The sequence below is a fragment of the Erithacus rubecula genome (genome assembly GCF_903797595.1).
Source record: "Erithacus rubecula genome assembly, chromosome: 3".
Taxonomy (NCBI): domain Eukaryota; kingdom Metazoa; phylum Chordata; class Aves; order Passeriformes; family Muscicapidae; genus Erithacus; species Erithacus rubecula.
The window spans coordinates 139,092,933-139,110,462 of NC_136689.1; the positions used below are offsets into that span (position 1 = coordinate 139,092,933).

General features: G+C 45.4%; 1 protein-coding gene across 1 annotated transcript in view; it reads right to left on the minus strand.

The window, feature by feature from the left end:
* Positions 1-1,076: 1,076 nt before the first annotated feature.
* ADGRB1 (adhesion G protein-coupled receptor B1) overlaps positions 1,077-17,530 on the minus strand; it is a 202,752-nt gene continuing 186,298 nt past the window's right edge. The window contains 6 exon segments of the mRNA XM_079302799.1: positions 1,077-1,551; positions 14,083-14,187; positions 14,803-14,838; positions 15,417-15,884; positions 15,886-15,938; positions 15,941-16,093. Coding sequence (XP_079158925.1) covers positions 1,354-1,551; positions 14,083-14,187; positions 14,803-14,838; positions 15,417-15,884; positions 15,886-15,938; positions 15,941-16,093 — 1,013 coding nt within the window. The 3' untranslated portion in view covers positions 1,077-1,353.

Consider the following 17,530-nt stretch of genomic DNA (forward strand, 5'->3'; position numbering starts at 1 on the left):
AAGCCAGAAGAGAAGGGGCTGTGTATTCCCACCATCCCAAACTTTGCACACAGCAACTTTCCTTTTTCCTTCCACCTTCAGCAGGTGGCATCATCACCCCATGCCTGCACAGTCCTAGGCACAGAAAGGCATTGGAAATGACAAGAGCCAAAGAAAAGAAAGATCTCGGGTTTCAAGTTGTCTTTTTATTGAAGAAAAGAAAAGAAGAAGGAAAAAAATAGATTATTTTGTTTTTTTTTTTTTTTTGTCTGTTTCCAAGTGGACGTTATTCATGTTGTCAGTTTGTCTCAATGTCCTAAGGCAACGTCTCTGTTTACCAATATCTCCAGGTACAGTGGCAGATCTGTCTTTCCCTTTTTCTCTCTCTGCCTTCCAGGGAGGGGCAGCTTGGGATAAATTTGAGTCCAAAAGCAAGGACAAATAACAGAACAGAAAAAAAAAAGAAAAAAAAAAAAAAAAAAAAGGATGAGGCCAAGAGGACCTTTGCAAGGCCCATGCTGAGTTTATCTATTTAACAGTCAATGACATGACCTACATTCTTCTTGTTGGTCTTGCTGTCTACCACCTTCCACCCTCTCCCTGGAGATGGGGTGAGCAGGGTGTGGAGATTTGGAGCTGGTCCTTTCCTCTGCTGGGGAGGGATGAGAGGAGGAAGCCCCAGCTCACCTCTGCTCTCCTCTCCACCCCAGACGTGGCTGATGCCACCACGTCCCCTCCGCGGGGACCCGCTGGGACCCTGTGCCAATGCCAGGTCGTGGCAAGGAGTGGCAATGTCCTTGTGGCCACTTCTTGGCCTGTCCCATCTCCTTCCTTCTTGATGAGCTGGTGAGGGAGAGGTGGGGAAGAGAGGGTCTGCACCAGCCAGGTCACATCCCAGAGAGGCTCCTGCAGGTGTCCCCAAACCTTGATCTTCTGGGCCCTCTCTGGTGGCTGCTGGGTGTCCTTCCACACCTCCCTGTGGCAGAGCAGGAGGGCTCCTGCTGTGTGGCAGTGACCCAAGAGCATCTTGGCAGGATGTCCAAGGATCTTGTGCCCTTGGAGCCCCTTCCCACCCTCTTCCTCCTCCTCCTCCTCCTCCTCGCTCTCTTCCAGGCTCACTCCTCCAGTCCTGCCTGGGAAAGCTCGTGTTGTCCTGAACCTACAGCTACTATACTCTATAAAGTAATATTCCCCCTCTCTGCTGAGAACAATACAAAAGTTACTCCATCTTACCAAAGGTTTCAAAAGAAACCAAACACTTTTCTTGCTCCGTTCCCATTTAATTTAATCATTTCTTTAAAACGTGGTTTTGTTTCGTTTGTTTCGTTTGTTTTCTGGAAAAAAAAAAAGAAGTCCTTTTTCTTCCCTTTCTGCTCAGACCTCTGTCTGAAGGTCAATAATGTCTTGTCCCACCAAGGGGATGGTGGCCCCTGTTTTCTCCCACTCTACAGTTTTTAGTTCTAGGGGAGACTGTGCCACAGGTTCCATGTCCTTTTTAACCCATGCTGGCGGGGACTGGACTTTCCTGATGCCTTCCCAGGGTCTCTTGTTTGGTGTCTGCTGTTTTTCTTGCTGCAGGAGGAGGAAAGTGTAAGAAAAGAGAGAGAAAGAAAGAAAAGTTAGTGCAAAATGCAAGAAATGCCATGATTTTACCTCCTGTTGTATCAACAAACCAGCAGCTTCTCATCCAAAGTAAAGTGTGGTATCAATGAAAATGACACTTGGTGTGCAAACTGTCTGTTTTCAAGAACAAAATGTTGGTTTTCTTTCCACTGCCACCTCCATCACTTACTGACTGGAGATATTTCAGCTTTCAGCTGAGGTTTTTGCTACTGAAAAACTGAGTGTGGTTTTGAGAATATCAGATCTTTTTCTACTTCCACAGATGTAGTGACAGGACAAGGGGTGATGGCTTTGAGATGAAGGAGAGTGGATTTAGAAGGAATATTGGAAAGAAACTCTTCCCTGTGAGAATGGTGAAGCCCTGGAATGGAATTCCCAGAGAATCTGTGGCTGCCCCATCCCTGGAAGTGTCCAGGGCCAGGTTGGATGGGGCTTGGAGCAGCCTGGGATGGTGGAAGGTGTCCCTGCACATGGCAGGTGGTGGAATTATAGGATCTTTAAATTCCTTTTCAACCCAACCCACGTATGAAATCCAGATTACAATGAGGTTTTTCTGACACCCATTGCATTTGATGCACATTCTTTATGCAGCACAGCTATTTATAGACCCTTTAATTGCAGCAAAACCTGCTCCCTGCTCTGCCAGGGAACCAGATCTGTGCTGCTTGAGGAGCTGGAGCTCAGCTCAGAGGATAAGAACATTTCCATCAATTCCACACCAAATCCTGGAGGCTTTATTGACCCAGTCTCCCACCAGCACCCCACCATGGATACTACTCCAGAAAATTTAATATGAAAACAAGATGTGCTTGAAGTTGGTCCTGCAGCTCACAACTCTCAGGAGGAAAGCTCTGGGTGAGAACATTTGGTGGTTGAAGAGTGGGGAATGTACAAACCAGGTAAACATCTCAAAGGGAAGTGAAAGAATTCTGAAATTGTTTTCATTCAAAGGGAGAAAAATAAGTTTTTAAGTCCTTTTAAAGAAAATTGTTGTTTGGGTTTGTTTTGCTATTTTTTTTATTAGGTTATGTAAAGGAATTGCTCAAAAGAATGTAAAACACTCAATTCTCAATTTCTTGAAATCTGCAGCTGAGGTTTTCATTAAACTCTGCAATACAGAGCTTTCCTTATGCTGCTGGTGTTATTCTTACTTTATTCCATGGTATAACACGACAATGATTAATACTAATGTGACAGAACAAGTGATAAAATTCGTGATTTATTCCATTATCTTTTTTGGAACTTATTTTAGAACCACTGCAACTAAAAAATGGAATCTATTTAACACTTGTGTGTGTCTTAATGAGACAAGCTGGAAGTTTCCTGAAGGGAAATTTCCACCTACAGTGTTTTTTGGAGACCATCAGTCTGCCTGAAAAGATACAGCAGGAGGGAACATACAGAAAAAAGCACAAATAGAGCAAAAATTGGAATGAAATTAAGTTCCCATAAGGTGAAGGAAAACAACCTTGGCCAAGACAGATTTTTTTTTTTCAATGAAAACTATTTTCTATTCTCCCTCCACTGCTGTAATGCCACAAGTTTTCAAAGCTGCTGATGTCCACAGCTGTATTAGAGGGCAGCACAAGTGATCTTATGCATGAAGTTCATGAATAATTTGTTTTTTCCCCTCAAACATGAGCCCTTTTTTGATGGCATTATTTATGGCCACCTTCAGCATCAGGTTCTGTTTGCTGCCTGTTTTAAAACTCTCCCCATCTGCCACACTCCTGACCTTCAGCCTCCCCTTCATGCTGGCAGGATGCTCCCAGATCTGATCATGCACCCTGAACGTGACCAGAAAAACCTCAGAGCCCTCCCTGCCATGGGCTGGTGAGCAAGAGGAGCTGCAAATCCAGGCAGGGAACAGAAATTCAGGGGAGGAAAAAAAAAATAATAAAAATGATAAGCTCACATCGACAGCAGTGACCTCTGATCAACCTTGTCACTGGGAATACCAGCTAAGGGTGACAATAATTACTAAAATCTCAGATATTAAATGTTATGAGTTGTTGAGAAGAGAAAAATTAAGAAAGGAAGACAGAATGAAACAGGAAATATTATTATGGCAGTGCACAGCTCCATTCTGCACCTGCATCTTGAATATTCTGGGCACTCTGTCAGCTTCCTGAGAGAAGGATAAAGGGAAAATGATAAATGTGGCTGGTTTCCAGCCATGGATAAAGTTATAGAGAATGTCCTGTGGGAGGAAAGATTACAAACTCCCACCTTCAGCCCTTAAAAGAGGCTTGGATGTGAAAGAATGGGATGCTGGATTGGATGTGGGAAGCTCTGAGAGGTTTGTGGATGATAGCAATGGACCACTGATGGTGGGGACTGGGATAATCTCTTCCAACAAAGGAACTCCAGAGCACCAAGGAGTGAACCCTGGGAGCTGGGACAGCTCACAGTGCCCAGCCAACCTCCAGGCCACCTTTCCACAGCTCTCTGTCCATCCTAAAAACTTCCAGACTCATGAAAAGTGCATGGAAACACTCAAAACCAGCATCCATTCAGTGCTATCCAGTGCAGTGATATCATTCTGCATCAAGGGGACTCTGAGCACAAATTCCTGGAGTTTTGGGATCTTTTTGCAGGTGCACCACCACAGGCTGATCCTTTTAATATTCCTAAGCTCCTTTTTACTCTGCCATGGAGAGGAGGCAGAAACTGCACTTGGGTCTGACCCCACATGGTGATTTCCATCCTCCTCATCAGTGTGATATCTCCCTGTGACTGTGGTGGGCTAAGTGACTCCAAAGCTGTTTATTCACAGCTAGAAGATGAAAAAGAGCTCTGGGAAATGAGGAGATGAAGAAGGGAGATTTGCTTTTAGTTCTCCATTTCCCAGGAGAGGATCAGACTTCTCTGGTGATGCTGTGAGGGAAGTGCTGGCTTGGTCTGGGATCTCTGAGCAGGTTAATCAGCCTGGCAGAGCTCTGGGAAAGATGCTGGGAGACAAAAGAAAATCTCCTCTTGGCACAGGACACCCTGGGAATTGGTAGCAGGCTCCTGGGAACAGCTTCCCTTTTCTTTCCCTCCATATGGAAAATAAGTTTTTATGGGGTCTTGGCCACTTGAGCAGCAGAGAGAAACAGGCACTGGGCTCATGCTCCAACCCTGGCATTTCCCTCCAGCTCCACTATGGGGTCTTAGCAATCCTTGCAGACAGGAGGGAAAACTGAGCTGTGCATAGAAAAGAAAGAAAAAACCTGGAGAGAGGGATGTGTAATCTGGCTGGAAAAGGCTGGCCCAGAGCCTGGTGCCTGTGAGACAGCCAGGAGTGGCCCCAGACAGGGGCTGGAAGCACCAGGAGCTGCTCTGCCAGGGACAGAGCCATCACTCTGGCCTGACACAGCCCAGGAGCTTCTGGGAGGGAGGGAAATGTTTATCAGATCCTGCTTGGTGCCAGGATTGTGGAGAAAATAAAAGGGGATGGGAAAGGAGGGAGGAGCCACACTCAGAGCTGGGGCAAAACCAGCTCCAGACTGGAGGTGTTCATCATCCTGGTGGCATTGGGAGTCTCCTTCATCCAGCCCTGACTTCCATTTTAGCTGCAAATTTTTAAGGTGCAGGTAGAGGATTTGGGATAAAAGGTGTTTAGGATGCAGTGCCAACAAAACCCCCAAATCTCTGGCAAAGTGCATTGAGATAATCCACACATCCTTCTGCTGAAGCTGCTCCTGGCAGACTGCAGAGTGACCTGTGGGGCTGCTGGTGGGTATGGGAAGGTGGTGAGTCCCTACCCTTCAGGAAATCATCATAAAATCACAGAAGGGTTTGGGTTGGAAGGGAACTTAAAAATTATCTCATTTCATCCCCCTGCCATGGGCAGGGGCACCTTCCACTGTCCCAGGGTGCTCCAAGCCCCATCCAACCTGGCTTTGGACAATTCCAGGGATGGGGCAGCCTCAGCTTCTCTGGGATTTCTATTCCAGGGCCTCCCTATCCTCACAGGGAAGAATTCCTTCCCAAATCCTATCTCTCCCTGCCCTCTGGCAGTGGGAAGCCATTCCCTGTGTCCTGTCCCTCCATCCCTTGTCCCCAGTCCCTCTCCAGCTCTCCTGGAGCCTCTTCAGGCACTGGAGGAGGCTCTGAGCTCTCCCTGGATCCTTCTCTTCTCCAGGCTGGACAATCCCAATTTTCTCAGCCTTTCCTCCATCCCTCTGAGCATCCTGGTGCTCCTTCTTGTGCTGGGACCCCAAAACTGGACAAAAGGTTCCATGTGGGGTCTGACCAGAGCAGATTTGAGGGGCAGAATCCCCAAGAGTCTGAGGCACAGCTTTGATCCCCCACTTCAGCCAAAACCCTTCAACCTCTCAGGCTGCTCCAGCTGCACCTCCCTGTGTTGGTTTTTTTGAGGTTTTGTCTGTTATTTTGTGAGTTTTCCTTTTTTAACACCCAGTTTTTATTACCCTGAATAACCCCAGGAGCAATTCAGGGCTTTCAGCTGAGCACTCAGTGATAACTCCCCTGGAACCAGCTACTCCCATGCTGCTTTCCTTGCCTCTGGTGTCAATTGAAGGATATTTCATGACCCAAATGGTCTCTCCCCATGACACTGATGACTGTAGGACCAGGATGAAGTTATTCAGAGCACAGAGCAGGGAATTTAAAAGATAAATGTGGCTCACACTCATCTAATCCATCCTCAGATCAATGTCGATGAAAAGTGATTAGAAAATGGGAAAGCTGTCTTGTTTCTTTAGAGAATGATAAATTTTCCTTTCCTTCTCAGAAACAAGTAGCTGCAGTTCTTTCATTTTGTGCTACTGAACTACAAAGATTGTGCTTTTTCTTTTTTTTTTTTTTTTTTTTCCTTTTCATTTAGGAGAAAAGCAGACTAAAAGGAAGTGGCTGGCTTTGTTCAGAATTTCATTAAATTAAATTAAAAAAAAAAGTAGAAATAATTTGTGGTTTTAACTCAGAAATCAGTTAGGAAACTTTAAATATGCAGCATTTGCTGGGCTATAAAAATTTTTCTTCTGCTTCTGTGTTCCCTGAACTTCATCCATCCTGAAGGGGTGGCTGTGAGACAAATTCTAGTGAGGCCACAGAGCTGAAGGTGAACAGGCTCTGGATCAAGGAAGTCTTTTATTGACTCCAGAAAAGCCTGAAGGCTGCACAGGACACCTGTGGTTCCACCAGCATGAGGAACAGGCTGTATTCCAGAGCATCCTTGCTGGTAATCCAGCTGGTCCAATCCCAACCTTTTTTTGGGATGATGCTTATGGTCTGTGAAGAGCCCACCTGGAGGACTGAATTCCCCAAAATGCTGAAACCTCTCAAAGCTGCCTCAAAAGGGCAACTGGGGATCCAGCAAGGGACCAAGAGCACCTAAAGCATTATTTTTCATAGTCTTTTATTTAGACTTATTCAGAGTTATTCAGATTTCACAATGTAAAAATCCAGCAGCTTCAATGTGCTGGTGGCACTGCTGGTGTTGGAGCAGAAGATAATTGGGAACAGGTTTCTCTGGGATAAATTTTGTCCCCTAATAGTTGGGACAAAAGGATTGATGTGCAGGAGGAGGTGAACTCCTGATTGATGGTGTATTTTGATACCTGGGAGCTGGCAGATGGTTTATGGCTGACTGAATTAAGATTTGACGTCACTTTCATAACAGAATTTATTGCAGCAATTATCAGACTTTATGCAGAGCTCCTCCCTATAAAAGCTGCACTAATTGGTCTGTTAAAATTTGCCTTTAAGCACTGCAGAGAGGATGAAAGATGTGACACAGAGACACCCTTCCCAAAAGTGGAGCTTCCCTTGCAGAGATCTCAAATTTTCCAATTCCTGTAGCAGAGCAGGAAGACACAGCTCTGCCTGGGGATGAGCTGCAATACTGATCAATATTCATAAAAACATAGAATTATAGAATCAGGGAATGGACTGGGTCGGAGGACATATTATTATAATCTCATCCCACCCCTCTGCCATGGGCAGAGACACCTCTTACCACCCCAGGTTGCTCCAAGCTCTGTCCAAGCTCATCTTGGCCAATTCCAGGGATGGAGCAGCCACATCTCTGAGCAACCTGTGCCACCTCACCACCCTCACAGAGAAGAATTTCTTCCCAATATCCCATCTAAATGTGCCCTTTGTCATCTTAAAACCCTTTGCCCTTGTGCTGTGACTCCATGCCCACGTCATGGCTCTTTTTTCTCAATGCTCCCTTAGGTTGCCAAAGCCAGTGCTGGTGGAATGGGCAAATCTCCAGATGCCCAAAGAGGAAAACTAAGAAAAATCTCATTGTGAGAAAAGAAAGTGAGGAATCAAGACAGAAACACTGTCCAGAAGGAATAAGGAAAAGTTAGGCAGAAAAAAACTTCGTACATTTATAAAATGGGATTTGGAGCAGGTGCTTTTCAGGATCAACAGAGATTTGGGATGGGATTTGAGAGTTGTGTATTTTCCCAGAGAAGCTGTGGCTGCCCCATCCCTGGAAGTGTCCAAGGCCAGGTTGGATGGGGCTTGGAACAACCTGGGACAGTGGAAGGTGTCCCTGCCCATGGCAGGGGGTGGAATAAATGATCTTTAATGTTCCTTCCAACCCAAGCCATTCTGTGATTCTATGAATTAATAAACTGAGTCCAGATCCTGCATGTGAGCTGCAGGACAGGAGGCAAAGCAAAAACCATTCCAGCTGCAGGGAGCTGAATGTGGCAGGGAACTCCTCAGCAAGAAGGAGAAAATCCAAGGAATTTGCAGAGCTCTGACCTCAGCACAAGCAAAGTGCTGCTGTTCAGAATGAATGCCAAACGAGATGCTGGCAGGAAAAAAGGGATGTGGGTGTGATTCCAGGTTCTCTAATGGAGCTGGATCAAAGGATTCCTGCTGAGGGGGAAGGCAGGAGCATCACTTCCAGTGCAATCAAAGTGTAGGAGAAGCCAAACCTTGGCTTTTTAAAAAGCCTACAAAACCCTCTCAATGTCCAGCCCAAACCCTGGAATTTCTTTAGCAATTAAGTCCCAGGGAGCCAGGAGCTGGGAGATATTAAACCCTGAGAACACAGATCTACACAGGAAAAACATTTCCTGTGTAGTACAAAGCAGCTTGAAAACAACCACTACCCTGCTTTAATGTGAAGAACTCTCAGCTGCAAGAATTCAGACCTGGGTAACTCTGTGTATTCAGGAGGAAAAGGGGAAAGAAAATGCCTGGTGGAGTCTGCAGTCTGCCAGGCAAAGGTCAGGCTTTGAAAGGGAGAAACAAACTTGCAGCAAGGGTTTCCAACAATGGGATTTTTTCTTTTTTTTTGGCAGCAATTGGGGAGGTAAAAAGGAGTCAAAGTGATGGGAGTGATTAGGAAGGATGAACTCTGCTGTCTGAGTCAGTCCCAAGCAAACATTCCAATATACATCCAAAATCTCCCTTATATAAGGGAGATTTATAAACCCATGTGGAAGCCACTCACTGCTTATTGCAGCCTTAAAAATGAGGGTTTGGTGCATCCCAGACACCAAGAGAACTTTAAATTTCCATCAGGATGCCTGGTGGGGGTGGCTGGATATTTTGATGCAAATCCTGCTGTGGTTGTCTCCAAGATTTTGGTTCCTTTGGTGCTTCCTGGTTGCAAATAAGCAATCACAGGGATAAATATTCCACAAACACAGAGTTCATTCAGTTTTCTGCTCTGGGGCAACACCAGCTTCCAGTTTGGTCTGGGATTAAATGGAAGGGAAACAGTGTGAAACCCCCACAGGTTTGGGAGGAGGGTGAGCACAGCAAACCAGCTGCTCCTGTTTTCAGATTCTTCCATCTCTTCAGGTGGGCAGAGAAAATCTGTCCCAAATACAGCAAAACAGGAGCAAAGAATTCCTGCCTACAACCCCCAAACTTCCTTCTGAGTTAGAAAAAAAATCACCTGCACCTTCCTTGCCTCACCTGAAGACTGCAAGGGAGAAAAAATTTACCACAGAATATCCAGAGTGGGAAGGGACCAGGATCATGATAAGGTGAACAGAGATCCATCAGTGCAGTAAAAACCTGAATTTTCAACTTGGCAGACATCAGATCTTGATGGATGTATCTTGCTCCTATCTTAATCCCTAGTATGGAAAATTAACTTTGGGAAATAGTGTCTAACACCCTGATCAGTTCATACAGCCACAAATCCCAGAATCCCAGAATGGTTTGGGCTGGAAGAGATCTTTAAAGAGCATTTTATTCCACCCCCTGCCATGTGCAGGGACATCTTCCACAATCCCAAATTGCTCCAAGCCTCTTCCAACCTGGCCTTGGAGACTTCCAGAGATGAGACATCTAAAGCTTCTCTGGGCAACCTGTACCAGGGTCTCACTTGGATAAACTTTTTCCCATCTAAATGTCAGCTTAAAGCCATTTTGAGTGTGACCAAGTTTTTCTGCTGCAGGGATGAGGTGGCCAAGGCTTGAACACCAGCTGGGTGTGTGGTCCTGTGTGCTTTGAACGTGGATCCTGCTGGAAAATGTGATTTTAATCAGGAATAGTTGAGGGTGCTTCCAGTGGGAGCATTTTAGAGTTGAGGTACAGACAAATAAGAACTATGTGTCCCATGGAATAATTTTATGCAATAAACTGGAAAAGAAAAGATGGAAAATCCATGTTTCATCCCCACGGAAGGACAATTCATTATTACTGAACTCTGAGGCTCAACTTAGCTCACCATTAGGAATCTGCTTTGTTTTCCAGCAAAATAACTGCAGTGAAACAACAACTGTGGCCAGTGCCACATTCCTGGGAATTCCTGGAACATGAGCAATACTGAGACCTGACTGGCATTCCAGGAACTCTCCTGCTTCCAGTAATTCCACTCATTAGGAAACTGATGGCAGTGGGGACACTCCAATCCCAATGGGATATGGATCAGGACTCCTCACCACAGGCTGATGGAAAAGCAGAATTCATCCCCAAACCTGTCTCCACTTGAAATTCCCTGAAACTGCCTGGAAGGAGGTATCCAGGTAGGGATCAGTCTCTTCCCAAGGGATTGGACTAGAGGTAATGTTCCCAAATTGTGCCAGGGGATGTTTAGGTTGGTAATCAGGAAAAATTCCTTCACTTCAAGGGTTGTCAAGAGAGATGGGATATTGAATATTGGACAGGTGCCCAGGGAATTGCTGGAGTCACATCCTGGCACTGTGGGACACAATTTAGTGGTTGGAATTAATGATTTTAGAAGTCTTTTTCAACATTATTCTGTGAATCCCTGATTATGTTTCCAGCTCTGCCAGCAACTTCTCTGGGACAGTGAGCAAAGGACATTTATCTTTATCAAGAGTACACAGCAGTAACACTTACCCCAAGTTTCCATCTGTCAGGATACCTAAAAAGGAGGAGCATGTGCATATATAAACCTTTGTGTCTTGGCTGAAAACCCCTCAAAAAGGGGTTCTTAAAATCGTATTTTACCCTTGAAGATGAAGAAATTCTCATCAATAAATAAATGTGATGGTTGAATTTTCTATCCTTCTTCCTAAAGAGACTGAAATCTGTCCCTTCATCCCCATTCTTCTTTGGTGTTTCCTTAAAATCTGACAATTAGGAGTTGATGTGAAAGGAGCTTTGTGTGTAATGTGATAGGGTAAGTGCACAGGAGTACTGGGGGATGGCATTAACATTAAAATCCTAAAATGACCAGACCATTTCTTAGGAATCCTCCCACAGGATGCCTCCTATGCAGATGTTTAGTTCCAGTTTCATCAGCACTTTTCTGACCTTGGAGTTGAGGGAGGAACAGCAAGATCAGGACAAGCATGGTATCCTGGAAAATGGGAAATGCTGCCAGGAGAGGCTGGGAATGCCAGGCTTGGGGCTTGACTTTGTGGCTGTTTATTTTAAAAGGGAAATCAGAGAGAACAGCAATGCAGGCAGGAGATGGAGCAGACACAGGAATGTCCCTTCTGCTCTGGGGTGGGGAAGGGCTCAGGGGCATCCAGGACCCTGGTGACCTTGTTCATGCCCACAAAGGCACAGAGCTGGTTAAGGAATGTTGGATTCATGTCATGGAAGGGGTTGGGATAGGTCCAGGATGCTCTGCAATGCAAATGAAAGCCAGACTTGCACTTAAGGTTTGTTTATCACTGACACCAGAAGAAACACTCCATCATTTTATAACCTAAACATACATAAAAGAGAAAACTTTCTTTTGTTGTTCCTTTAATCCCTGTTATCTGCTCTTTGCCTTCTCAGGGTGAGCTGAAGATAAGGCCTGAGTTCCAATGGGGTCCTCAGCAGCAAATGGTACAAAAAGGGCTGCAAAAAACCCCTATTTATTTGATTTTTCTATTGCTTTGGATGTTTTTAAACCAATACCCACTCCTGACTAGCCAATCCTGCTCTGCACAAGCTCCCCTCTCCTGTTACATCCAAGGGAAAATTCCCAACTTTAAAAAGATTCAGTCAAAATGCAAAAGCCACCTCAGAACCTCCTTCAGCAGCTCAAAGCTCTTTGAAGCTGACAGTGGCAACTTTAATTCTACAGAGATGCATCTCTGAAATGTTAAAACCTTCTCAATCTATAACCCCTCCTGCAAATAGACCACAGATTCGCTTTTACACTGGATTTAAGCATTTTTTAGGTTTACAGCTGCATCATACTGAAATAACTGAAAAAACCAAACAAAAAAAAAAAAACCAGAGATGTGACACTGAGTGAAACCTCTTTTTCTATCACCCCCTGAGCTCTGCTCTTGCCTCCAAGGGAGTCCCATCAAACAAGCCCCACATGTGCCACCTTGCAGGGGGTGCTACATCCTGGATCTCTCCTAGGATCATGGAATCATTGGGTTGCAAAAGACCCCCAAGATCACTGATCCAACTGTTAACCCAGCACTGCCAAGGCCACCACTGACCCATGTCCCCGGTGCCACATCTACATGGTTTTTGAGCATTTCCAGGGATGGTGATTCCCACTCCTTCTCTGGGGCAGCTCCTCCAATGCTTGGCCACCCTTTCACTGAAGGAATTTTTCCAAATATCCAACCTGAGCCTCCCCCCTGGTGCAACTGGGACTGGTACATCTTGTTCTAGCACTTTGTATCTGGGAGGGAAGATGGACCCCCACCTGGCTCCAGCCTCCTGTCAGGGACTTCTGGAGAGTAGAAACCTGAACCTGAGCCTCCTTTTCTCCAGGCTGAGTCCCCCCAACTCCCTCAAGTCCTCCCATCAATGCTCCAGACCCTTCCCCATCTTTGCTGCACTTCCCTCCCCAGCCCCTCAATGTCTTTCTTGTCATGAGGGGTTCTGATTACAAATCACCAAGGATTGTTATAATTAGCTTGTCTTGCCTTTCTCCTGAGTACAAGACATTTAATTTCTTACTGTCAACCTGGCTTTGCTGCTTTTCTCTGTTTTTCTCTTCAGCTGGAGCTGTAAGAATTCATTGCAGCCTTTCAGTCCTTGCCCAGCTGGCTAAGACATGTGGAAGGTGCCATCTGCCTGCTCTTCCTCATTTCATTAGCTACAACACCAATTATTACAGAGGCTCCTGATAATTTTTTTTCCAGTCTGAGATCTCTGTCCCTATGAAAGGCTGCCCTAAGTCTGTCTCCTTTATAGGAGTCCCCTTTTCCCTGGAACTTTGCTCCTGTCAAGAGAAAACATGGATATGACAGGATCACAGAATGTTTTGGGTTACAAAATACTCTAAAAATCACCTCCTTCCAAACCCCTGCCATGTGTAGGGACATGTTCCAGCATCTCAGGCTACTCCAAGCCCCATCCAACCTGGCCTTGGACACTTCCAGGGATGGGGCAGCCACAGCTTCTCTGGGCAATCTGTACCAGCATCCCCAGAGGGAAGAATTTCTTCCCAATATCCAATCCAAACCTACTCTCTTTCAGGTCAAAGCCCTTGCCCCTTGTTGGTTGTCACAGTCTTGTCACTACATGACCTTGTCAAAGTCCCTCTCCAGCTCCTGTAGGCCACAATATGCTCATCTAGGAGCCTTCTCCAGGCTGAACAATCCAAATTTTCTCAGCCTTTTCTCATAGGAGAGCCCTTGGAGAACTTTCATGGCCTTGTCTTGGCTCACTCATTTACACATGCACACATCACAGGTGATCAGCTGTCACAAATAATCCACATTTAAAAGGCTCCAGTCCCCAAAATGTGCTCCCAACAACACTCCTGAAATCCCACTGCTGTAGCCATCCTGAATATCCCATCACTGCCACCTTGGCCTCTGCCTCAGCCCCACAGGAGATGCTTCCCCTTTTTATTCCCTCTACACTTTCCACCCAGATTTCCTCATGGCCAACCCAATTTCCAGTTCCTACCTAGGAATGGATGAATAGGGAACAAAGGGATGACCTGGAAAGGAACACCAAGAACAGACACAGGGAAGTCAACACCATGGACAGACATGGGGACAGAACCCTCCTCCTGGGCTGCTGGGTGCTGCATGTGTGGTTTTTTTGCAACATGCATGGCAGAAAAACCAATTTCCTGCTGTTCCCCATGTTCCTGTTGGCTTCTGGAAGTGTCTGACTGACCTTGCTGTCCGTTGTTGGAGACTCCTTCTCCTTCTCTGCATGCTGGAGTTTTCTGTTCAGGTCCTGGAACATGTCTTGGTGACGTTTCCTTGTGTGCATGATTTTCTGGAGCAAACACAAAGGGCCACAGGTCAGCAAATCCTGTTCATCAGGAGCCTGTCCTGCCACCAGAGTTACATCATTAAATCCCAGCTCTGCCTCCCTGCAGGTGCCTAAAATACCTTCAGCATTTACTGAGGACCCACTGCAGCACTGCCTTTATTTTCAAGGTGAGATGGTGGGAGGAAAGTGGAAAATACTAATTTTTCACCTAAAAAAACCCCTTAAACTTGCAACAATCGATTTTTTTATGCTGCAGAATTTGTAAATGTCCTAAAGAAGGTTTGCTGCACTTCTTTAAGTGATACCTGTCCCCATGCCCAGCCTTTCCTCAGTCTGTCACCCCCGTAAATGTTTTCAGAGCTCATCCAAACATGTAGAATTCGGGTAATTTCATAATAAATTTTTCCACAATCTCATTTTACTTTTAATTTGACCCATCTGCATTTCACTTCTACCTTCTGCTGCCCAGAAGGAGAGACAGGACAATTTCTAGAAGGACTTCCCTTTCCATGTATGAGCAGGCTGAATATGGGTTTCCTGTGCTCTGGCAAAGGTGAGGTAATTGGAAAGGGTGGCTCAAAAAATTTGGGACCAACATTGAGAAAGGGATGCACTCACCTCAAAATCTAACTCTGCATACCGGGATTTCCTCCTCTGGGTGTTTGGGAGAGAAAGAGATGGGTAAAGGTCAGTAAGAGGTTTAAACCAGGAAGAATCCTTCTCCTTTCCCTTTTTCTACACCTTTAACATGTTTTTCTGGCTCTTCATGATGGAAATGCCAAATATTTAGAGTTATTGAATCATTTATTTTGGAAGGGATCTTAAAATCAACCATTTCAACCTCCTACCATGGGCACTTTCCACTATCCCGGGTTGCTCCAAGCCCTCTCCAGCCTGGAACATTGGGGTTTTCTCAAATGTATCACAACTGAAACCATCAAAATGAGAAACAGGGGCAGAGGATATTAAGGGGAAAAGACAAGGCAGGCCATGTGCTGGCATTAAAATGAACAGTATTTGACAAATTAATGATTTTTTTGTTTTCGCAGCATCCAGCAATGGAACATGCTCTGGAAGTTGTAACATCACATCCCAAAATATGATCACCAGACAATGGCACTACACCCTGGGCTGCATTTCCCTAAAGTTCTTCTTCTCAACCCCCTGGAGTGGCCAGACTGAGGGCAGAACACCAGCCTGGGCTGGAACAGCAATGTGATTCCCACGCTCACCTCCAAGGAGCTCATGGAGAGGGTGGAGACGGTCTCGCTCTTGGACACCACGCCCGAGTTCCCTGAGTCACCAGTGTCACACAGGCTGTTGGGAAGCTGTGCCTCGTTGGAGATGCTCTGTGGAGCCAGCTGCTGCTGCTGCTGGATCAGGGAGGAGCCCTGCACCTCCCCACAGGCCACGGCCACCGGCTCCCTTGGGGGACTCTTGACCACGAAGCCGGGCTCAGTGGCCATGCTCAGGTGGATGAGGCGTGTCTGAGGCATCTGGTCAATGTTGATGCTGTATTTGCTCTCATCTTTGGGTTTGGCCCTCAGGGTGGATGTGTTGGTGGGCAGGATCACGTAGCTGGTGTCCAGGGTCTGCTCCTGTGCCCGTGAGAGCTCCGAGTCCAACTTCTTGAAGATGTCCCCGTCGCAGATGTAGATGGATTTCGGCGGCTGGTTCTTGTCCTTCTTCAGGGTGAGGGAAGTGGTTGCTGAACTCATTCAGGTTGATGGCCCCCAGGTAGTGTGGGGAGCCTGAAGGTGCATCTTGGAGACGTTGGCTGGAAGACTGTTGAAGTTGGAGGAGCCTTTCTGGTGGTTGAGTTTGAGTTTCTCTTCGTCGGGCAGCGACGGGCGCTTCAGGGTCCCCGTGATGGTCGAGGTTCTGCACGTGGTGATGTCTTTGTTCAGCACTGGGGAGACAGAGAAGTGTCCTCAGCATCTCATCTGGGGTTTTGTGACTCATCAAGATACCTCCTCCCACCAGCACCTCTCCCCAAAGAGGCACACAGTCTCAATATAATTTATATTTTTAAAATCCAGGATACCGAAGGCAAAACTAAAGTGAGGGAGGAAAAAGAATTTGTTACTTTGGGAGAGTTCTCTTTCCAACAGAACCATGGCCATATCTCCCATCTAGGCCAACATATTGATAACAATGCATTGGAAACCAAAGGGATTTTAGATACACCTAATATATGCATGTATATATGAAATTTATACATTATAGCCCGTGGAGTAGAATTCTTTAAAATAAAAGGTTGCTTTCATGTAAAGAAAATATTTTGATTCAGGAAGTAGCTGAAATACAAGATTATCAATGATTCATACAATTATAACTATATACAACTACAGCCTGGGCTGAAAGAGAACTTAAAAGATTGAGTCTGGCTCTCTTCAAATTTAATTTTTTGTATCAAACTCACAAAAATACTTCAGTTACTCTTTCCCCCTTAAACAGTTCCAGTGTTAATAAATGGTATTTTGAAACACACATATTTCGTTACAAATTTCAAACTGCTCTCAAAAAAATCTTACATTCCAGTACTCATGGTGAGCCTTTCTGAGAGCTCATTATTAGCAATTTTTGATTTCCCTTCAGGAGAGAAATTGGTGGTGGAAATATTCCTTAAAAAGAGAGGAAAACTTAAACTGAGGAGGAAGTGAACATATCATAAAGGACATTTGAACACTGATTCCTGCACAACACTGTCCACAAAAAAAAACAAACCACCAAAACATTTCCCTTTTCCAGGCATAAAAATCTATTGCTCAGTTTATTTCAGGCTGCAACAAAAATCTTGGGAAAATAATGACATCAACCTCTCCATTGGGTGGAAAATCAGAAAATCATGGAAATCAGACTGTAGGGCAGGCATAAAGTGTTGTTGGCTACTTACCTAAGATTTCAGCAGAGGAAAAGAGAAATAAATGTATGTTCCCCTTTCACCCATCTCAGAAGAAAAATAAAAATTGATAAATGGATCTTTTTTAGGATGAGGGAGGAAGATTTTGGGGTGAGCTGACATTATTCAGCTGCTCCATGTGGGACAGAACTGGGACATGGGCATCCCATGGCACTGAGGACACACTGATTTTTCCTACTAGATCCATGTTGGGAGTGAGGGAAGATCAAAACTCCACCCTCAAGATTACAGAGCAGTCAAGGCAGGATGAGCAGGAGAATAAAAAGAGTTTGTAAAAAGCTTTTAAAACTGAAAACTCTGGCAGCCATGATCATCTTGGCATCACTGGGATAAATCAGGACAAGTCAAACCCTTCCCTTGGGAAGTCCCAGCAAGGTTTTTTTGATCAGGCTCTTCTCCATGCTCACATCACTGCAGAGAACA